Source organism: Micromys minutus, assembly GCF_963924665.1.
Source record: "Micromys minutus genome assembly, chromosome: X".
NCBI classification, from domain to species: Eukaryota; Metazoa; Chordata; class Mammalia; order Rodentia; family Muridae; genus Micromys; species Micromys minutus.
Window position 1 is genome coordinate 79,028,750 of NC_137970.1, and position 23,978 is coordinate 79,052,727.

Below are 23,978 nucleotides of genomic sequence, written 5' to 3' on the forward strand. Positions count from 1 at the left end.
TTAGAGACCCCAAGATGTTAGAGATGCCAGAGCCATGGGAAACCTACTGAGGAAAGCTTCTAACAGGGAATGGAAACAGACCAGAAGAAAGAAGTTTGTTGTGGTCAACAGTTGGAGATTTGAAGAGCACTTTGACATAAGACATGGAGATACAGAATTTGGAATTTGCCCAGCTGCCTCTAGGTCTTTCATTCATTCTGTATTTCCTCACCATGACATTTGGAATGATAATGCATATCCTGTGACGTGGGAGATATGTGATCGGCTTTTTTATTTTGATTTTATAGAGGATTGCAGTTAATTGGTTGGATAAACATCAGAAGAGAATTTGAACTTTGGACTTTTAAACATTGTTGAGACTGCTATACACTATGGAGACTTTGGAAGTTGGACGAAATGTATTTTGCATTATGCTATGTTTAGGTATGGATCCAATTTTAGACTCATATGTTTGAACAAGCCTATGGAGCCAGGGAGTAGAGTCATTTGAAAATTCTTTGCCCATGGAATGGCACTATTAGGAGATGTGGCTTTGTTGGAGCAGATGTAACTTTTTTGGAGGAAGTGTGTCATTGTGGAGGTGGTCTTTGAAACCCTCCTCCTAGCTGCCTGGAAGCCAGTCTTATCCTGTTTGCCCTTGGAACAAGATGTAGAAATCTCAGCTCCTTCAGCACCATGTTTGCCTGGATTCCGTCATGCTTTCCACCATAATGATAATTAATTAAACTTCGGAACCTGTAATCCAGCCCTGATTAAACTAAATTTTCAGTCCTTGATATGATTTGCCCTGGCAGCATACATGGGCTGCTCCGAGGCCCCTGGCACATATGTAGCAGAGGACTGATTAGTCTGGCCTCAGTGGAAGAAGGTGTGCCTAGTCCTTAAGAGACTTGAGACCCCAGCAAATGGGGATGCCTGATGGGGGGACATCCTTTAAGAAGCAAGAGGGAGGAAGAATGGAATGAAGAACTACGGGAGGGGGATCAGTATGGGGAGCAATGGCTGAAATGTAAATACATAAAGTAATTTAAAAAAGAGTTGCCTTGGTCATGGTATCTTTCACAGCAATGAAAACCCTAACTAAGACACTCATTAATGAGTATGACATGTTATACATTAAGTGCCAGGACGATATCAGCAGCACTATTTAAGATTGTTTGTAATTCCTAAGTATTTTACAGGAACATGGATAATTGAACAGTGAATAGAATGCCATGGTATTTTTATTGTGTTTTTAGAGAAACCATGTTTTGCAAAGACTTGAAGTAGATTGTGATCAAGACAAATTTTTACACAATAGACATAATTCAATATGAAAACTATATTCTTTATACAATCAGTGAAGTATTTGTTTACAAGTGCAACAGTGTTCTAAATGTCTGGCTTTGACCTGAAAGTGGGCCTGATCTTATGACAGAGCACCTGGGTAGCCCTGGCTGGGTTCAGAGAAGAAAGAGGAACCTTCCAACTCTGGTGCTCCTTGCCATAACTAGAACCATAAGCATACTGATGAACAATGGAGGCTCTCACTGTACAAATCAAGGAAGACAAACGGTATCTACATCTGCTGCATTTATTGACCTTTCACTTCAAAGAAAAGGAGAAATGGTGTGCCTTAACACACTTTCAAAGGGTGACTCTGCACTAGGAAACATCCTGGCTTGGGATTTTATTTTGTTGGTGGTGGGGGTGGTAGTGTTTTTCCTTCCACAGAAATAAATACTTCCATGTGGCATATACCTGCTTTGCCAGAAACCGCCCAAGTCTTGAAAGATTTAACCTTGAGATACTCCTTCAGGGCAGAGTTCACTGACTCCGGGACTCCTAGTTTTAGCCACATGGCCCTAAAACTGTATTTTGGATACCTTGCCTACTTGTCAGGACCCTTCATCTGAATTCCTTCTGTAAGCTGGTTTTCACCCATTCTATTCTTTCCCTTCCAGAGTTATCCTAACAACAACAACTAGCCCTCAAATAATTTCTCACAGCTGACATCTTTAATCTTAGTGTGTAAGCAGTTGTACAGAATTGCCAAGGTATCAAGAGAGGAAGGCTGCCCTGCAAGGAATTTTGTTTTTCTTAAAACATCTTAAGGAAAAGAAAATACCCAGAAAGTTGGAGTAGAGATTTTTTCAGCCATTTATGCAAGTAGTTAAATAAACAGAGGCAGCATAGTGGAATGTAGTAAAAAATATGTGTGTGCGTGAAGAAGTGTTTCTGTAATTTATATTCTTTTATGAATGGACAGAGTTTAATTTAGGCAAGGCTTTTGAATAATGAATCTTTTTACCAACTGTGAGACCATGGGTAAATAACTTATCATGCTAGCGCTTTCCACTTATTAGCAAGCAAAGAAAGAGGAGAATCCACTTTTAAAGATTTCTGTGAGGATTACCTGAGAAATCACCTAGTACCTAGTTGGAGCAAAGTAAATGGAAGTTGCTGCAGGCTACTTACTGCTTCCTGGATGGGCCATTACTCAAAAAATGCCGGAAACTTTGTTTTCAACAAACTAGTCCTCTCACTACAAAAGAACTAAGAGCACTGCTGTCACACGCGGGGTTAGCTTATTTGAAGCAAAAAGACAAGAGAAAAACCTTTTTAACCTTTCACCAGCAAAACTCACTTAACCGGTGGCGGGAGCGCCTCAAAGGCGCCCCCAACCCGCCCAACTAGTAACCCAGTGCATTGTGGGAAATGTAGTCTGACGCAACATTAGAACGAGTGCAGGAAAATGGATAGAAAACTACGACTCCCAAGAGGCGGTGAAGCGGGACTATTTCCCAGTCTAGCAGTAGCTCTGGGGGAGGGAGTTGGCACTCTCTTTGCCTACGTGGGAGAGAAGGCACGGTTGGGGAAGTGTGGAAAACCTCCGGAGGCGCCGCCGCCAACGGAAGACTTGGTGGGAGGAGAAGTAGAGGGGTTAAGACAGGCTGAGAGGGAGGGGAGTGAGAGGTGAGGAAGACAAATAGGTCGCCGCTCCTGAGGCGGCACAAAGTTCTTCGAGATGTGGCTGAAGCCCGAGGAAGTGCTGTTGAAAAATGCGCTGAAGCTGTGGCTGATGGAAAGATCCAACGAGTACTTTGTCCTGCAAAGGCGTCGTGGCTACGGGGAAGAAGGCGGAGGGGGACTTACAGGTAAGCGGTGGCCAGCTGTTGTGCCCAGCTACACCTGCGTTAGGGCTGGGTCCGCTGTCGCTGAAAAGGTGGCGAGGCAAACAGTTACTCGTCGCTGTCCGTCGCACCTCCTCTTAAACCCGGGGCTACTGACTGGGGATTCTGCTCCCGCCAACACCTTTCTGCTACTACCGCGGAGTCCCCGACTGTCTTGCACCGGACTCCCAGTTGCTCTTTGGGTCTGACCAGAATGGGAGAAGCTAGGGGGTAATCCAGTACCTGGTGGGTCACTTCCCATGGGGGAGGTGGCTGATGGGCAGTGTGCTAGCTAGACTAGTCCAGTAAGGCTGGCGAGGAGAGCGGGTTCGCGGGTGTGGACTTAACTTTTTCCAAAACCTATACAAATAATCGCCACCCTGGGGGAGTGAATGTGAGTGGGTTGGGGACCTTGCTAGGACATGGGAATTCTAAGGAGAATGAAGTGCCCCAGTCACACCTTGAGAGAGAGGCTGCAAATGAGATTTGGGTCGGGGCTTGATGCTGGGGAGGTGGAGTAGTAGCCCTCAGAATTACCTCCTCCCAATTTTGCATCTTTACACACACACACACACACACACACACACACACACACACACACACGCACACGTTCAGCCCTTGGGATCTGTTTCTTTTAAGTGTACATTTCTCTCCAGCGAGTTTGGCGCTGCCCCTTCTTTCTAAGATGTGTAAACCAAACCAATTAAAGAAGTAAACTCTACTCTTCTAACCCAATCTCCCACAGTTGTTAATCTCAAAAATTCAAAACTGGTTCATGTCTGAAGATTCCAAAGAAGGCTATCTTTAGATCCTTAGTCTTGTATAGGGGCTTTCAAAAATTTGGACCTTGGGGAGACAAGAGCTGTTTTTCATGAAAATTCCTGGGTTGGTATTAGGGCCTTGAAGTGGTGGACCAGGCTTAATTTGGGGAGGATGTAGGGGGAAGAAACAAAATTCAGACAACCTGAATTTTGATCCTATCCTTATCTCTTTCCTGTTGGATGACATTGGTTAAATTCATAGATGCAGTCTTAGGGCACCACTGTGCTACAATTATAATTTTGTTCTATGCCTTTAAAGTGCTGGATTAAGGGAGGAGGGTGGAAGTAGACTAGGAAGATTAGCTGGTTTACTACAAAAAAAAATCTAATGACTACTTAAGGATTGAAGGAAGAAGCTTCTTGGCTTAAGTGACATTAATTTTTCTCTTTGGCTGAAAAAAAAAATGGTACCTACTTTATGGAGCTAAGAGTGTAAAATGGAAGATAACCCTCATAAAGGTATATTTATGTTAAGGCAAGCCTCCTCTAATGTGAATAGAATTCATATGCCCTATAAGATATATAACTTTACAAGTAACATCTATCTTATCCACCCTCTTAAAAAGGGCCTCTAGGCAGTATAGAAAGAAAACGTGTCCCATAATAAACCTAACATTTTACATGCTTCTGATCTTTAAAAATTACATGTTTTGAAGAAAAATTTTCATTTAAATAGCAGTTTCGTGTAAATAGAATTTTTAAATTAATTATTTTATTTATTTAACATCCCAAATGTTGATCCCTTTCCCTGTCCCTCCTCCCAGAGTTCTTCAATTCCCCTCTCCCCCACATTCTCCTACTCTGTGGTATCAAAAGAGTCAATTAAAAATGGGTTTTCTTTTTATCCCACCCACTTCTTATTAGTTCCCCATTACTACACAAAGAAATTTGCCTGAAGAAATGAGTGAAAATTTCTATCACTTGCATACCTATGTTGTGACTAGTGACTTATAGTCAATTTATACCTGCATGATTCTTTTACTTGTGACAATGATAAGATGCCTGAAATTGCCACCAAAGTCATATAAATTCAACAAAATAACTCAAAAAAGAGCAAAGAGATGTTTTAAAGGGGTTTTTGGGGGGCAGGGTTTCTTTTGGTCCAGAACAAAAGTACATATCGGATGCTGATTTTCATGGCTGCCTAACTACTGCCTTCTTACTTAAGCTTGTGATGCTAAGAGCTGTGCTGTTCTCATTTACATGAGCTTTCATTAGAGCATTAGTATATGCCAGCCCTAAAATAATTGCCTTTGTTTATTTTATTTATTGGAGGTGCTGTGTTATGTACTACTCATTTATAAAATGAGTTTCTATGTTTTGTTTAATGGAGAAATGATAGTGACTATGGAAATGGTAATTATTGTACTTTAACATATGTTTTCTTTGATATGTGATGATTGGGAATATAACCCCCTGTAATATTATATCTTGAATATGGATTTGATGAAGTTACTTGGTTCCATTTTTTGGGGGGGGGTCTACTTATATAGTTTAGGCCAGCTTCAAACTCACAGTTTTCCTTCCTTAACCTCCTAAGTGCTGGATTCTTAGGTATTTACCACCACACTAAGCTTGATGAACTAATTTTTCTCTTACAATGATGATTCTCTCAAGAGAATTTTCACATTAGAATCACAAGGTTCCTCTTCTAAAATTACAAGATATGTTTTAATGGGCATCTGATAGATTACTGATCATTTATCAAATTTTGTCTTTCTTAGTGATCCGAGGTTATAGCACAATGGAACTTTTGTAAAAAATTTTTGTTGTACCTAAAGTTGTTATTGTTACTTTGTTTTTTGTTGTTGTTGTTGTTTATTTAGTGACGCTTTTAACCTGGATTTTTGTAGGTGCCTCACTTTTTCCCTTAACTTCTCATGGTTGATAAAGCTAAAGACTTCACTATTGCAGCTAAATTTAGCCTCTTGTTTGATATAATTAAAATAATTTATGCATACTTGGCTTATTAAGCACAAATCAGCAATTTTCTCTGCTTGGCAGATGAGAGTCACTACACAGACTGCCTCCCATTAGTACCCTCCTGAAGGAGGCTTAGGGAAACCTGCCAATCAGGAAGTCTTAGATGTTTGTTGAGAGACTTTTACTCTTCAATGTTTCATACCTGAATTGTGGTAAGCAAGGTTCTTAGACACTGGATTTATAATTACCATCAGCAGAACTTTTTAAAATTTCATGTAGAACAAAGCTTGAAAATAAACACTAAAACAAAATATTATAAATAGTTCTCGTTCCTTACCACCTCTTTTACTTTGGTACTATCCTTTTGAAATTATAGTATCTGTGTAATTAGGACATGGTTACGTTTGAAAAAAAGCATGTTATTTTAAAATATTTGAAGTAAGTTTTCGTTTTACATTTACATAGACTTTTGAATGACTGTAAATGATTTCTTCTAAACATGTATGTAATAAAGAGAATTTATAATGCTTTATTGTCCATATCACAGAAACCCAAAGCTTTTCTTTTATATAAACCCCCAACTCAAAAGTCTAACTTTGAAACTTTGTTCATATTGCATATGTGTTAGCAAAATGCTGTTTGGTTCCAAGATCACAAAGGAATCATTGGAAAAATGTTTGGTACCCGGAGGGTAAACATGCCATTTTATGATAGGTCTGGATAGTCCTACTCCCCATACATATACAACTCATGCTCAGAATTAAGTATCATATTGGATAATTAAAAATAAAATCCCAGCCAGGTGTTGGTGGTGAATACCTTTAATCCCAACACTCAGAAGGCAGAGGCAGGTGGATATCTGAGGCCAGCCTCATCTACAGAGTGAGTTCCAGGACAGCCAAGACTACACAGAAAGACCTTGTCTCAAAAACAAAACAAACAAAAAGCAAACAACAAAAAAAAAACCTAGTAAAATCCCACATTTTAAACAGTAAGAAGGACAAATACTTGGAGTATCTCATCCCTGTAAAATCAAATAAAATATATCATTAAAGATCTCTTGAGAGTTGGGGAAATGGCTTAATGAATAATAGCAGTGACTAGTCCTCTGGAGGAGCAGATTCAATTCTCAGTAACCACATGGCAGCTCAGAGCTGTCTATGATTTTAGTTCCAGAAGATCCAACAAACTCTTCTGACTCCGCAGGCACCAGACATGCACACTATGCAAATACATACACACAGGAAAAACACTAATAAACATAGAAATAAATAAATTTATAAAGATTTCGGGACAAGGAAAAAAAAGTAGCCTTATAGGTTTTGAGAATTAAAATGATCAGTGTTATCCGTTTTTCTAGCTTTTAAAATTAAACTAAAATGTATATACTTTTTATTTAACACTATAAATCTATATCTACCCCAAAACCCTTTGCATATAATCTGTATCATTATGATTCTAACTCTTAAGGACTACAGGTTCATGGCCCTAAGGTGCATAGGAGCAAACTTTCCAGTCTGTGCTGCAAAGGAAGGGAGCCAAGGAGCAGATAGGGGAAGGAAAATGGTGAGACACATAATCAACAAGTACTTAAACAGCATAAGACATATAGGTAGGCTCAGTAATCCTTCCTTTTATCAAGAAAACAATGTGACTCAACTGACCATATTTATTTCTCAAAACTTTTACCTGGCCTTTTACATTTAAAGAAATAGTATATACCTTTGGAATGTATATAGATATAGAAATCAGACTTACAAGTATGCGCGCGCGCGCACACACACATAAATTTTTTCTTCACTAATGAATTTTGGCTTCAATAATCCAAATTTAAGACAGCATTTATAGTGTGCAAATGCATCATCCAGTAATCACACTTCTTTCATTTACCCTGCTTCTTCTTTGACCTTTTTTGATTCTTTAATATGTTTTTGGTCCATTTGGAGTTTAATTGTTTGGGGTTTTTTTTTTGTTTGTTTTGTTTTGTTTTGGTTTGGTTTGGTTTGGTTTTTTTTTTTTTTTTTTTTTTTTTTTTTTTTTTTTTTTTGGTTTGGGAGGCTTTTGATGACTTCTATTTCTTTAGGTGTTATGAGATTGTTCAGATGGTTTATCTGGTCCTGATTTAACTTTGGTATCTGGTGTCTGTCTAGAAATGTATCCATTTCCTCCAGATTTTCCAGTTATGTTGAGTAGAGGCTTTTGTAGTAGTATCTAATGATTTCTTCAATTTTCTCCGTTTCTGTTGTTATGTCTCCACTTTCATTTCTGATTTTGTTAATTTGGATACTCTCTCCTTTTCCTCTAGTTAGTCTGGCTAAGGGTTTATCGATCTTGTTAATTTTCTCAAAGAACCAGCTCCTGGTTTTGTTGATTCTTTGTATAGTTCTTTTTGTTGCTACTTGGTCAATTTCTGCTCTGAGTTTATTTCTTGCCATCTACTTCTCTTGGGTGTATCTGCTTCCTTTTGTTCTAGAGCTTTCAACTGTGCTGTCAAGTTGCTAGTGTATGCTCTCTCCAGTTTCTTTTTGGAAGCACTCAAAGCTGTGTATGAGTCTTCCTCTCAGTGCTGCTTTCATTTCACCCCATAAGTTTGGTTATGTTGTGTTTTCATTTTCATTAAATTCTAGAAAATCCTTAATTTTTTTCTTTATTTCTTCTTTGACCATGCTATTGTTGAGTAGAGCATTGTTTAGTTTCCATGTGTATATGGGCTTTTTGTTGTTTTTGTTGTTATTAAAGACCAGCCTTAGTCCATGGTGATCTGATAGGATGCATGGGAGTATTTCAATCTTCTTATATCTAGTGAGGCTTGTTTTGTGACCGATTATATGGTCAATTTTGGAGAAGGTGTCATGAAGTGCTGAGAAAAAGGTGTATTCTTTTGTTTTAGGATGAAATGTTCTGTAGATGTAGTTAATTCCAGTTGGTTCATAACCTTTGCTAGTTTCACTGCATCTCTGTTCAGTTTCTGCCTCCATGATCTGTCCATTGATGAAAGTGGGGTGTTGAGGTCTCCCACTATTATTGTGTGTAGTGTAATGTATGTTTTGAGCTTTAGTAGGGTTTCTTTTATGAACATGTTTGCTTTTGTATTTGGAGCATATATGTTTAGGATTGTGAATTCATCCTGACAAATTTTCCCCGTAATGAGTAAAACATGTCCTTCCTTATCTTTTTTGATAACTTTTGGTTGAAAATCTACTTTATTTGATATTAGAATGGCTACTCTAGCTTGTATCATGGGGCCATTTGCTTGGAATGTTTTTTCCCAGCCTTTTACTCTTAGATAGTGTCTGTCTTTGTCTCTGAGATGAGTTTCCTGTGTGCAGCAAAATGCTGGATTCTGTTTATGTATCCAGTCTGATAGTCTATGTCTCTTTATTGGGGAGTTGAGTCCATTTATGTTAACGGAGATTAAGGAATAGTGATTGCTGTTTCCTGCTATTTTTGCTGTCAGAGTTTGAATTATGTCTGTGTGCCTTTCTTCTTTTGGTTTTCTTCCTTAGTTATTTTTTTGCTTTTTCTAGGGTGTAGTTTTTCTCCTTGTGTTGGGTTTTCCATCTATTATTCTTTGTAGGGCTGGATTTGTGTTCAGATATTGTGCAAATTTAGTTTTGTCCTGGAATTTCTTTGTCTTTCCATCTATGGTAATTGAGAATTTTGCTGGATATAGTAACCTGGGCTGACATTTGTGTTCTTTTAGAGTCTGTATGATGTCTGTCCAAGATCTTCTAGATTTCATTGTCTCTGTTGAGAAGTCGGGTGTAATTCTGATTGTTCTGACTTTATATGTTATATGTCCTTTTTCCCTTACTGCTTTTAGTATTCTTTCTTTGTTTTGAACACTTGGTGTTTTAACTATTTTGTGTTGGGAAGAATTTCTTTTCTGGTCCACTCTATTTGGAGTTCTATAGGCTTCTTTTATGCTCATGGTCATCTCATTCTTAGGGGTAGGGAAGTTTTCTTCTATGATTTTGTTGAAGATATTTACTGTGCCTTTTAGTTGATATTTATCACCCTCTTCTATTCTATTATCCCTAGGTTTGGTCTTCTCATTGTGTCCTGGATCTCCTGGACATTTTGGGTTAGGAGAATTTTGGTTTTTGCATCTTCTCTGACTGTTTTGTCTATGTTTTCAATGTTGTCTTCGGCCCCTGAGATTCTCTCTTCCATCTCTTGTAGTCTGTTAGAGATGCTTGCATCTGTGACTCCTGATTTCTTTTTTAGGTTTTCTATTTCCAGGGTTGTCTCTTTTTGTGATTTCTCTATTGTTTCTATTTCCATTTTCAATCCTTCACCTGTTTGGTTGTGTTTTCCTGTACTTCTTTGAGTGATTTTTGTGTTTCCTCTTTAAGAACTTCTATTTGTTTATGTGTGATCCTGTAATTGTTTAAGGGAGTTATTCATGTGCTTCTCCATGATCACCATCATCATGAAATATGATTTCAAGTCTGAGTCTTGTTTTTCTGGTGTGTTTGGCAATCCACTACTTGCTTTGGTGGGAGAGCTGGGTTCTGATGTTGCCAGGTTGTCTTGGTTTCCACTGGGTAAGTTATTTCGCTTTCCTCTTGACATCTTGTTATCTGTGATTGTATGTGGTCTTGTTGTCAGTGACTGGCACCTGTCTCTCCTGTGGATTTGAGAGCCCATGGGCTCCTGAATAAAATTGCTTCTGAGTGTTCGGCTTTTAGTGAGCAAGCAGTGAGTTCTGGTGGCAGTGACTCAGCTCTGTCTTTGTGGGATCAGGTGTGGGAGCTCTTATGAGGTTGTTATGGGAGCTCAGCCCTCTGCCCACAGGTCCTGAGTACTACTGGCTGTGACCTGTCTCTTTCTCTAGGCCAAAAAGACCCTTTTCCAGAGAGTACAGCCTTCTCTGCTCTCTGAGAACTCCCGGTGTGCCCTCCCTGGGCCTATGTGTCAGGCTCACCTCTGGTCCAGGTGCAAAAGCACCTGTGGAGCTGATCTTTGAGCACTGCCTTTCAGGGCAGATCCTGATTCCCTCTGACAGAGCTCAGATCCTCTGACAGAGCCCTGGCCCTTACTGTGGGCCGGAAAGGATCCTTTTCTACAAACACCGCCAAGCACTCTCTGCACTCTGGGTACTCATGGCCCAACCTTACCAGGCCTGTGCCTTAGATTCTCTGCTGGTCCAAATGGGGTCAAATGAGTTTTGAAATCAATTCTCAATACCCACATGGCAGTACCCAAATGTGACAAACATTTCGTATTAAATTCTATCTTAGGTCCCAAAAGAGCAAAGAAATCAGTCTTTTCCCTCTCTTCCTCTTTCCCGTTTCCCCATATCCCCTAACAATTTTCCCTAATAATAATTATTCTCCATGTTGTATATAGAAATAAATTTGAAAGAATAATATTGGATATGTCCAACATAATGATAATATTGCAAGAGCAAAATACAGATCAACACTAGATAATATTATAGTGCTGATCATGCATTCTGTTGTTTGTAATCAGAATAATTTAAAAGAATTAGAATCATTTATCATGACCAAGTGTTCTTTGATCTATGATTGCTTGAAACCCAGAAGTCCCCAAATAGCACCTATACAGAAGTAAGAATCACTTGTACTGGAGAACGTTATTGAAATACACACACACACACACACACACACACACACACACACAATTTTGGTTCCCCTAATTCTTGAAGAAGGAATAACAATTCAGCTGATGAAATCTCTTGCTGCTTGTGGACAGTTCAGGAAGGACTATGGGTATAAAGTAAGCTGAAAATAATAAAAACATTTTGACATTTGCCATAATGTTGTAATGGTGGTTACATGGGCTTTGTGTTGTATTTTTGCTAGGAAATTTACCCTGTTTGCATTTTTTTTTTTGCCACTGCTATGTAAGTACAGAGATAATACAAAATAGATGTATTTGCTGAACAAGTATTTACTAAATGCCTTCTAACAATCAATAATTAGTTTGCTCGTTTTTAAATGTATGTGTATGTATGTTTTGACTGCATGTATGCATGTGTGAGTATATTGTGCTCATCGAGGCCGGAAGAAGGCATTGGGTCCCATGGAACTAGAGTTACAGACAGTTGTGATCCTTCGTGTTGGTGCTGGGCATCAGGCCCAAGTCCTCTGGAAAAGCAGCCAGTGCTCTTAACCACTGAGCCATCTCTCCAGCCCCCAAGAACTGTTTTTAATTGCTGAAGATAAGGCAGTAACTAAAACAAAATTCTTTTTCATGGGGTCTCATTCTAACTGAAAGTGGTAAATAGTCAAATCTTGTGTGATGAGTGGAAGTGATAAACAGTATGAAGACTAAAGTAGGATGTTCTGATAAACAAGGAAAGGGTTCAGATTTTAGATAAGTTGATCTATGCAGAGACTGGAGAGATTTAGAACATATAATCCAATCGTATCTAGTAACAGAATTAATTATAATAACTCTTGGGATAATTTTGCTGTGATCAGATACAGTGAAATGGGGTGGTAGCTGGTCATTGTTACTGATTTTGGTTAATAGAGTAGGCATGGTTCCTACAAAGTTTGCAGTCTTCTAGAGCAGTTGAAAAACAAATAAACATTGTATTGCTAGGATAGTCAGTAGCTCAGGTTGTTGGCTTATTTAATTTATGAATCGATACGTATTGGAAACCTCCCGTCCAATTTTCTATACCTAGCTCATCAATTATATCAATAATTTATGATTAGTAGAGGTACTGTAAAATGAAACAGTGTTTTCCTAAAATCAGTGATGAATAATAGCTGCAATACTTGTGGCAGAATTACAGTGTGGCATCTGTGGAGCTTTTTGCCAAAATCCAATTGGGATCCTTTTTAATGAACTCATTTGTCTATAAGCACTATCAATATCTGGGAGGCTGTTGGCTAGAGGAAAGTAAAAAGGATATTCTAACTGAGGAATGTATTATAAAGCAAAGCATAGGAGTTGTTGGGGACAGAGTATATATTCCAGATGCATTTATTTGGAATTGGACACATGAGACTCAATATATGATGCTTTTAATAACTATATAAAGGTTGTTGGAAAAGAATATCTTCATATATACTAGAGGAAAAACTGAAATAGTGACTTAAAGAGACATAAAAATTAACATTTAATTTGTCTTTGATGGTATTTTAATTTAAAGTATATGGTCTGGTTTTCCTCTTCCTTATAGTAAAGTAAAGTAGTAAAGGTTTAAAGCAATAAATAAAAACAATTTCTGGGTTTTATTATCTTTGTTTTCTTTTTAATTTTTGAAGAAATTAAATTAAAATTCTTTTAAGAACCAAAATGTTTTCAAAATGTTCATGGATGAAAATTAGAATGTAAAAAAGATTTTTTTAAATTAACTGTTTTCCAAAGCTCTTAGTGTAAAATTGGCAGCTTTCAAAATGCCATGTGGCCATTGGGTTATTCTAAAATAAGCACTCACAGTTCTGTTTGAAGGGTTTAGATCTGGTAGCAAAATAATAAAATCAGGAAAATCTATAACCTCTGTTGAAAACACTTTTTTCTTATTTGAATATGTTTCTTACTAAGTGCATTGGCCATTTACTAATTAGTTTTCTCATTAACATTTATAATGAGGCTGACATTATAAAAATTCAGTAAAGGTGTACTGGTTAGACCATGTAAGCCTAACAGCTTATGATTAAAGAATCAGCTATAAGGTTACAACAATCATTACTATGAACAAAAATTATAATCAAACTTTTTTTAGCGACTAGAAATGAATCCCAGTGGTGTTGTCTTACACAGTGCCCTCAATCTACTTTATAAACAGAGCTCCTTGCCAAAATGTACACCTAATTTTGTGTACTAAACTAACATATTGGTAACGAACAAACCATAGTTTGCTTTTCTGTTGCTTTGATAGAACACTCTGATAAAAAACATCTTGGGTAGGAAAAGGTTTATTTCATCTTATATGTTACAGCTCATTATCTGGGGAGGCCGAAGCAGGAACCTAAGGCAGGTGCTTGAAGTAGAAACTAAGAAGAAACACTGCTTACTGGCTTGCTTCCAGACTCTTACCTTTCTTAGATAGTGCTGGTCCATCTGCCTGAGGATAGTACCACCCAGAGTGAGCTGGGTACTTGTATATCAAATAGCAACCCAAAAATGCCCCCATTGATGTTCTTACAGGCTGGTTTGATGGAGGCCGTTCTTCAATTGATGTTCTTCCTTCCAAGATATGTCAAATTGACAGCCAGCATTAGCCATGAAAAGCACCATCCTCAACCTGTAGCTGTTTCAATGGCCTTTCCTTTAATATTCAAGTCTTTATAATCCCTTGCTTATCACAAGCATTGCTCCAATACAGGAAAAAAGGGCATTCGTTTCAAATTTGCAATTGTCTAAGATTTTATGTGTTTACTCTGATACTGTGTATGCATTAGACAAGACAACAAGTGGAAGTCAACTCTCTGCTTCGCCACATGGGTCTTAGGCACCAAACTCAGATAGGCAGATTTGGCAGCAAGTGTACTAACCCACTGAGCCATCATGTATCTGTGTTCTTGACACTGGCTGCCTGTTTGACATTTGACTGAGGAACTTTTAAAAGTTACAAAATGATATTGCTGTGTTCACAGAGAAACTGGTGTCTTGGATTTAACTTACAGTATTTCTGGAGAGAAGACTAAATAAAAGTACTGATGATTATTGAAACTATATTGTGGATACATAGCAGCTCTGTTATATTTTAAGTAAAGAAAAATAGAATAAAATATCTTAGGACAGATCAATTAGATCATAATCTGTGGACTTCTGTGGTATCAAAACTCAAGTTTTAAAGCTTGTTCAAGTGACTCAAATTTGTTGTTTGGGTTGAGAATCATTATCTAAGAATATAAAAAGGAAAAGAAATCAAGATTCAGAAAGATCTGGATGGTTTGGAGTGCTTAGATAAAAGCAGTGATATACAACCAATCAAAACGGCAAAGTGTGGAACCCTTTGAGATCATTGCAGAAGAGGAGGTGGAAAGATTGTAAGAGCCAGAGGAACAGGGAATTTGTGTCTTCTAAAAATGTCAGAAGCCTGTGAAGTCTCACCAACAACACTACTTAAGCCTCACCTGAACAAGAACAACAGTAGGCATGCCAGCATAGATGGATCTTTGTGTTCTTTACAAAGTTTTAACTCTACATGGAGAACTACGGGCAATTAAAAACCACTGAGAGTGGGAGAAGCAGTCTTTCCTGCACAAAACCGTACCAGTTGGTTATAGAATACCAAATGGTCAGCCATGAAAACATACCATAAATGACATTATACACAATGTATTTAGTAACACATACTAAGGTAACAGCAGCTAAAGAAAAAAGACCATGAATTTGAAAGAGAGCAAGGGGGTATATGTGGGAGGTGTTGGAAGGAGAAAAGGGAAGGAGGAATGGTATAGTCTCAAAATTAACAAGTCATTAAGAAGAGAACAAAGCTTTCATTTTTGAACATAAAATTGAATTGTTTAAGTGTAAACATATATATTTGAGGGATTATTTTTTTTTATTTTTAGACAGAGTCTCACTATATAGTTCTGGATGTCCTGGAATTCACTATGTAGGCCTCAATCTCCAAGAGATCCACCCGCCTCTACCTTCTGAATGTCAGGATCAACGGCATGTGCCATTATGCTTTGTTCACATATATATTTAAAAAAAATCTCTGCTATACAAACAATACCAAGGTCAGTACTTACATTTATAAAAAGGGTCAATATATTTTATCATAAGCATAATTTAATAGTGATTTGGTATCTAAAACATCTAGCCATCTTAGACTACCTTAAAAGAACCATAAGGATTAACTGTAAATTTTGTTAGTGTTAGAATTCTTGACTGCAAAAAACAAGTCCCTGGATACTGAAAAAAAATAATAAAAAAGAATTATGAAGTCCATAATATAATGGTTCAGACCTTATCTGATATTGAGGTGGTTTTATTTTGACTTGTTTTGTAGATGGGTCTCAGGTAGCCCAACTTGGTCTTAAACTTGTTGTGTAGCAGAGGATGACTTTGAACCTATGACTTTCCTGGCTCTATCTCCAAAGTGTTGGGATTATAGAAAGGAACCACTATATTTATTTTAGTAGTCTAGTTTGAATGACACTTTTTACCAATATAACCAGGATAGGCTCTGTAGTAGGTAGAACTTAATGCAAAATGAAAACTAAATGACCCTTGAAATCCTAAGGGTTTTAGGGTACTGACAACAGCTTTAAACAAAGCAGAGTCATTTTACTCACAGAGCTCTGTTTACAGATCATTAACCCAAATACCTGGCCCTGACTTTAACCTTGGGAATACAATCTCTTCTTTATTTTGGAAATAGGAAGCCTTAGAGAAGTAAGGGCAAGGGATACTGTGGGGGGGGGGGGTAAATGGTCTAGAGGCTAGATTATATGACTAGTGAGGATATTTTTCATCTCCAAAGTCTGGTTCATTATCCAGCCAAAAAGATTGGCTTGTGGATAGTAATTAGTGTTCATAAAAATCTGCCTTTTAAAATAATATCATGTAACTTGGCATTTTTGTGATCTTACTGTGTGACATTTAATAAAAGCATATTTCACATTAATTAATGTTCTTATTATTTCCTTAAGTAGGTGGGTGTAACTTATTTTTCTAGAATGCTACCAAAATCCATGGACATTATGGAACATTGATTGATGTCTTAGTTATAGTCACTCAAAGGATAATTTGAGTATCTCTATTTTCAAATTTCTTATTCTACTATGCAGCTGATAGTGTGTAGTCTCTTTTGAATCTATGGGGTTAAATAAGGTTTCCCATGAGTAGGCTGATTCATGACATTCAATGTTCAGGCAGTCAGATGATGAACCTCTGTGTAATATGGAAAAGCAACCCATTGTTGCTTGCTTATTTTCTTGTACTTTTAGGACGCAGACATTGGCACACATTAATTCCTACATGACCTGCAGGGACTTGATGATGATTACACCTTAATGAGCTGAAAGAGTTCCCCCAAGTGACTAGAAATGTATTCGAGTGCTAGCCTCCAAATTACTCATTGCATAGTTTTATATTAACTACCTAATTTCATGCACTTATAAAATCTTAGCAATTTCCTTTTATATTATGTAAAACATGATGTTGTCAACACCGCTGTTGTCCCCTTATAGTAATAACCTTTCTTGTAGGATTTTGACCACTTTGTGCCTAGTGTAACATCCTATTAGAGGACTGTTGTGTCATTTAGAAATGATTTTTGTCCTCTTCCTGTCTCTCCTCTCTGCCTCCTCTGACATCAATACTGCCAGTGTTCTTTCTGCCAAACGTTACCCATTTATTTTTCACCAGTTCTTCTGATATTATCTTTTATAATGTGTGCAAAAAGGAGAAATAACAATTGAGCTAGTTTTATTAAAAATCTCATAGATAAAATAGCTCTCCTTGCAACTATGCAATTTTATTTTCCTCAAACCTTGTTTAAAATTAAATTTTTGGAAGATAAGTATCAGGCAAACTAGCAGCCAAATGGCCCTGTTGTTAAAAAAAAAAAAAAAAAAAAAAAAAAAAAAAAAAAAACTTGATTTTTTTCCCCTTTGAGATATGTGTCCTATCTCTTCATTTCCTGGGTAATTTCACTCAAATTACTCTTAGAAGACTATCTGCATATGTTCAGCTCCTCTTTCTTTTATCCTTGACCAAATGCCCAACTTCTTACAGCTACTATTTTGATGTTTCATTGTCTTTCTTTGTACACCGAACTTCTGGATCTTTCCTTAGTAGTTGAAGTATAGTCACTTCCTCTGTCTCATTCCAGTTGTCTCTTATCCGATACCTCCTCTTAAATAGTATCTGTCTAGATTTTCTGATCCTTGATTCTTTGATAAAATCTTCAATTCATACCTTACTTTTGTTTCTCTATTACAATACTGAAGGTCAAACTTCAGGATCTCATGAAGGTTAGCAACCACTCTGCTATCAACTATACCCCAGCCCACACCCTAACTTTTAACTGTATCGAATTTATTTCTTTATGACCTACATGCTGCCATTGCAGAGCTCTTCTCTTTTTTAAAAATCTTGCTTCATTTTCTTATGTAAGGGATGAGCTACCTGCCATATGGACTAGAAAAGCATGCCACTATACAATTTTAAATAGGCTTAATTTAAGCCCACTACAGGGTGATACCCTAACTTGAAGCATGTCAACAGGTGAAACTTTGTCCTGTTTTATTTTTTTTACTTCCTTTATTTGAAGAATTTTTCCTTTATTTTTGAGACTGTAATTATATCATTTTCTCTTCTTTTTCCTCTTTCCATACCTCAGCGCTCATTGCTTTTTTTCCAATCCATGGACTGTTTTTCTATATTCCTATATCTAACCTGCTCAGTTTGTATATGTCATATGCATGGATGTTTTCAGGACCTGCCATTTGGCATCAGGGTGCACTGGTGTCATGTACACGTCCTTTTAAATTTATGTACAATATATTTGATCACAGTTTTTCTCCTCCAACACCTCCCAGATCCTCTTCACCACCCTACCCACCTAAGTCTGTGTGTGCTTCTCCCCCTCCTCCTCTCCCCCCTCTCTCCTCACCCCTCTAACACTTACATACACACACACACACACACACACACACACACACACACACCCCAAAGGTCAAAACAGACATTTTTAGATTTTTAGATTATTTTCATTTTATGTGCATGAGTGTTTTTCCTGCCTGTCTATGGGTAGTTGAGAACCATGTGGGTGCTTTTAACCACCAAGCCATCTCTCCAGACCCCAGAAATCTTTATCAAGGGATTTTTGCACTATCCAAATCCTTGGTCATATTACTAATATCACACTACATTCCTGACCCTATCCACACTCCTATCTTTTCCGTTGAGTCAATGTTTCTATCTTTTACTCTCTGTTTTGCCTCCCCTTATGATTTTGATGATTTCTTATCCCATATATGCCAGCATACTTACATTTTCATTTAAAGCTAATTTGAAATCCGAACTCATTTCAAATGGGTAAAAATAGAAAAAGAACCAAAAGCCTGGTTTGTAGTTCTCTTTAATTTTTTGAAATTATGTATGCTAAATTAAAAAGAAATGTTCATAGAGCAAAAACATCACTCAGCCAACCAATGCTTTTAAAAATAGATGCATATAGTTGAGCCATTCTGAGACACAGTTAAGGCCACACACTATGTCTCATTGTGCTTGGAGTTAAGATACAAACCCAGAGGTAGGTAACACTGTGTGTGTGTGTGTGTGTGTGTGTGTGTGTGTGTGTGTGTGTGTGTTAGAGGGGTGAGGAGAGAGGGGGGAGAGGAGGAGGGGGAGAAGCACACACAGACTTAGGTGGGTAGGGTGGTGAAGAGGATCTGGGAGGTGTTGGAGGAGAAAAACTGTGATCAAATATATTGTACATAAATTTAAAAGGACGTGTACATGACACCAGTGCACCCTGATGCCAAATGGCAGGCCCTGAAAACATCCATACATATGACATATACAAACTGAGCAGGTTAGATATAGGAATATAGAAAAACAGTCCATGGATTGGAAAAAAAGCAAAGAGGGGCTATATGGGAAGGTATGGAAAGAGGAAAAGGATGGGGAAATAGTGTGTGTGTGTGTGTGTGTGTGTGTGTATCTGAGAAATACTTAGAAAGTACTTGTAATAACCAACCTACTAAGTAAATACTCAGTTATGCAGTATAAAACTTAAGTATTACAAGTATCCAGAGAAGAGGGAAAATATTATTGCTTGGCATTGCTACTAAAGATTTTATAGGGAAGTGGGTCTTAAAGGAAATAAGCAGTTTGGATTAGCTGGACTGGGCTAGAAAATGTTTGTTAACGTTTCTCAGCAAAAGGGTAATTGTTCCGCAAAGACCCTAAGGGAAAAATTAGCTGGCTGTTTAAGAGAACGGAAAATTTTGTTCCAGGAAGTAGTAGGAAATATAATCAGATAATTACAATGGAACTAATTGAACAAGATATTTGAATTCAAAACTGAAGAATTAAGAATTGTTGAAAGAAAACCATTTTACCAAAGTATTCTCAATAATGTCAATTTCACCCTTATTTACATATTTAAAACGTTCTTATACAATACAAAATAACTAATATTGAATATTTCTCTGTGTATTTAGCATTGCTCTAAGTCTGTAGCTTTCAACCTGTGGGTTGCGAGTCCTTTAGGAGTTGAACAACCCTTTCACAGGGTCACATACCAGATATCCTGCTTATCAGATATTTGTATTATAATTCATAACAGTAGTAATTATAGTTATGAAGTAGCAGTGAAATAATTTTATGACCGGGGGTCATCACAACATGGACAGCTCACAGCACTAGGAAGGTTGAGAATTATTACTCTAAGTAATAACTCACTTTTTTATGATTCCCTTTGCAGTTGATTCTGTTTTGTCCCCCTTATTTTTACAAAGGAGGACATAGAAGTGGAAACTACTTTAACATGTTGAAATTGGCATAAGTGACAAAGCCACAGTTCAGCTCATCTAGTTCGTCTCTGGTACTAGTTCTACTTCCTTGTCTAATAAATGCACAGCCTTATTAAACTTTCAAAGTACCTCGAGTAAGACATATGGACAATTGGGTCTCACATATTTTTATTATTTTTTCCAAACACCACTTATATTAATACATGTTGGGTTTTTCCATTTCAAATATGCATTCCTTTTGTCTGTGTTATGTTTGGGTAGCTATGAGCATGCGTACATGTGTGCATGTGCTTGGAGTACAGAGGACACCCGTAGACATTGTTCCTTAGGCATCATCTACCTTTTTTTCTTTTTGAATCTTGATCTTCCATTGGTCTGGAACTCACCAAGCCGGCTAAACAGTGAGCTCCAAGGACCCAACTTGTCTCTGCCTCTCCAGTGCTGGGATTACAAAACATGTGCAAAACATCACTACTGGCATCTTTAGTTTAGGTTCTGGGGATTGAACTCAGGTCCCTGATTGAACTATTTCCCTATCCTCCATATATATGTGTGTGTGTGCGTGTGTGTGTATTTGTATATATGTTTATATATAAACTTATAAAAAATAAGTTCATTAAATTGACTGAATTGTAAAGTCACTATTTAAATTTTTTTCTATTACAACAGGTCTTTTGGTTGGGACTCTTGATTCTGTCTTAGACTCTACTGCTAAAGTGGCCCCATTTCGCATCCTACACCAGACACCAGATTCTCAAGTGTACTTGTCAATTGCATGTGGTAAGTATGGTTGTTTTAGAAGCCCTACAGTTCAAATTGAATCAAGATACTAAGATAATCATAACTAATTAAGCTTCACATTCCAAATTGCAGAATTAATATGAAAATGCTTTTACTAAAACATATTAACTAATGAAGATTTTAATCATATTTAAATGTATAAGGTATCTTATATAAGACCCAAATCACCAAATATTGAATGTCACTGTACATTAAGCACTGTTGCAAGTGCTTTGTATATAGGAAAACTGAATATTAAACTTACTTTTACTTTGCAGTTGTTTTGAGATTTGGAAGCCAGTTAAATGCAACTATTCTTTGAGAGAATAATAGGAACTCTCTTTAAGAATGATTACAAGTTGTTGAGTGATTAAAACTCCATTGATGTAAGAGACCTGAATTATGTGGTCCAGCAGTGCAGATTCTGAGCATTTTTTAGTTGGTGTTTTTGCTATCTGACTCCTTTTATCAACTCTAATTCTTTATCAAACTACTGGGAAGATTGGATATTCCCACATTAAATATTGGCATTATTTTTTTCTTCTAATAACTGAGGTGAGGAGTACTTGGAGTTTATGGTGAGGCTAAACTTAAAGGTGGAAAAAGTGGAAAGCCTGAAAAAGTGGAAGCCTGGATATTTGAAATTTATTTTTGTTCCCATGCATGCTGTTTTACAAAAAGGATTGTAACCTTAAAATACAAAGGAATGGTTTACAAGTAGTGCTACATAACCATTCAGGCCCAAATTATCCATATCTTTCCACAGTGTCTATTAGTAGTGTGGAAAAGAAATGAGTCTTCTTAATAATACAGATCAGACTATTTTTTTAAACTTACAATGGCAGTTTGGTATCTTTGTAATATTAAACAAAGTAAAATCTCATCATTTCTGGTCTTTTAAAACTTTTATTTCTTTACATATGTATGTATGTATGTATGTATGTATGTATGTATGTATGTATGTATGTATGTATTTTACTTTGTATACATTGGTGTTTTGCTTACATGCATGTCTGAGGACGTCAGATCTCCTGGAACAGGAGTTATAGACAATTGTGAGCTTCCATTTGTATACTGGGAATTGAACCTGAGTCCTCTGGAAGGACAACTATCGCTCTTAACCTCTGAGTCATCTCTCCAGCCCCTATCAGGCCTTATAAATGTTGGATGACTGATTCCTTCTTTTCCAAAGAGTATGTGTTTTTGAAAAAATGCACATGAATTTGTAGATGGTTCATATTTGTGCAGCTAGAGCATACCATTACATTATTAGGATATATGGCTTTAAAAGATAGTCTCTAAATTTCCTTTAATCCTGCTGCTGAGTCTTTTCTCTTGGTCTTTTAAATTGGATTCCATCAGAAATAAATGCAGGTAAGATTAAGAGAATTTTGTAATTTTAGTTCTAAAGCTGGTTGGTCAAAATTGTTTGAAAGAAATGTCCTTTCTACTCTAAAAGAGTTAAAGCTGACTGTTCTTGCAAATGAAGCTGATTACATAAATTTAGCTTGTATTCATAACATAAATAAAAGTCTAACTCTATTATAGAAAATAAACAAGTTTTCAATGTCAATAAAATTTTACTGTGGTCCTTTCTATATATATCATGGGAACATTCTATGCAGTTAAAATTATTTGTTTCAATGAGATCTGTATAACTCATATCTCTAGGAAGATTCTTAATGATACTGGGTAATGGGTGGAGTGTGTCTTGATAGTGAAACTTTCTATAAGTGAAATCAAACCTAAAGTAATAATATTTAATGTGACCTTCAGTAAGGCAGCTAGTACTGATGCAGTAGGTCTTATGGTTTACTATTGCCACAAGGTTCCTGACTTCTATTGTGAAATTTCTGTGCGTTTGTTAGGTGTTTCAATGAATAGTGTGATTGATACCAAAGGTTTCTTATGTTTTGTGACTATAGTTAAAAGTCCTCATTTGTAAAGCAATATGAAGAACTGTCACGTGCTTGCTATTTTCAGCCATAAAGAATTTATACACAATGCTAGTAGTTGTATTTGAGGACCAAGGGGTGAAGTGTGTTTCTGTGTGTGTGTGTGTGTGTGTGTGTGTCTCCTGTGTGTTTACATGTTTCTTTTTATTGTTTTTGCTGTTATATGCATATATGTATGTGCACATATATTTTATTGGATATTTTATGTATTTCCATTTCAAATGTTATCCCCTTTCCTGATTCCTCCCTCTTCCCTCCTCTCTTCTCCCCCTCCCCCTGCTTGTATGAGGATGCTCCCACTCCCACTCACCCACAATGATTGCTTTCTAAGCACTAATTACTGTTCAGAGCTTTTTATATTTTCTCATGAGATATACTCAATTTTCCCATATCGTTAAATATTGTATATTTTCATTTATAATAAATATAGCTCTACTGTTCATGCTTATATACTCAGATGTAATAGAGAATTAATGTAATATCTTTGTTTTTATATAACCATCATTTGTAAAAGTGACAGATTTCTTCTTAAACTAAATTTAAGTATTAAGAAGTTCATTAAGGAGTTTTTCTTAAATCTTTCTTTTCTATATTACAAACCAGGAGCCAACAGAGAAGAAATAACAAAACATTGGGACTGGTTGGAGCAAAATATCATGAAGACTTTATCTGTGTTTGATTCAAATGAAGATATTACTAATTTTGTACAGGGCAAAATAAGAGTAAGTGGAATGGATGAGTACATAAAGATGTATATATTCACAGTTTATTCTTCCATAAAGAAATCATATCATTTGCAGATGTATAGAATTGAATATAACCTTGTTAAGCAAAGTAAGCTAGATTCAAAGTCAAGTATCCTATGTTTCTTTCACTTACAGAATTTAAATTCTACACACACATAGAGGCACACACATGCACACT

General features: G+C 36.9%; 1 protein-coding gene across 1 annotated transcript in view; it reads left to right on the plus strand.

Moving 5' to 3' along the window:
• Positions 1–3,007: 3,007 nt before the first annotated feature.
• The window catches only part of TBC1D8B (TBC1 domain family member 8B), a gene marked incomplete at its 5' end in the record, with an annotated part of 91,120 nt that continues 70,149 nt past the window's right edge, over positions 3,008–23,978 (plus strand). Inside the window, 3 exons of the mRNA XM_080909602.1 lie at positions 3,008–3,137; positions 20,989–21,099; positions 23,658–23,776. Of these exons, the coding sequence (XP_080765728.1) occupies positions 3,008–3,137; positions 20,989–21,099; positions 23,658–23,776 (360 nt within the window). The remainder of the gene's footprint in view (positions 3,138–20,988; positions 21,100–23,657; positions 23,777–23,978) is intronic.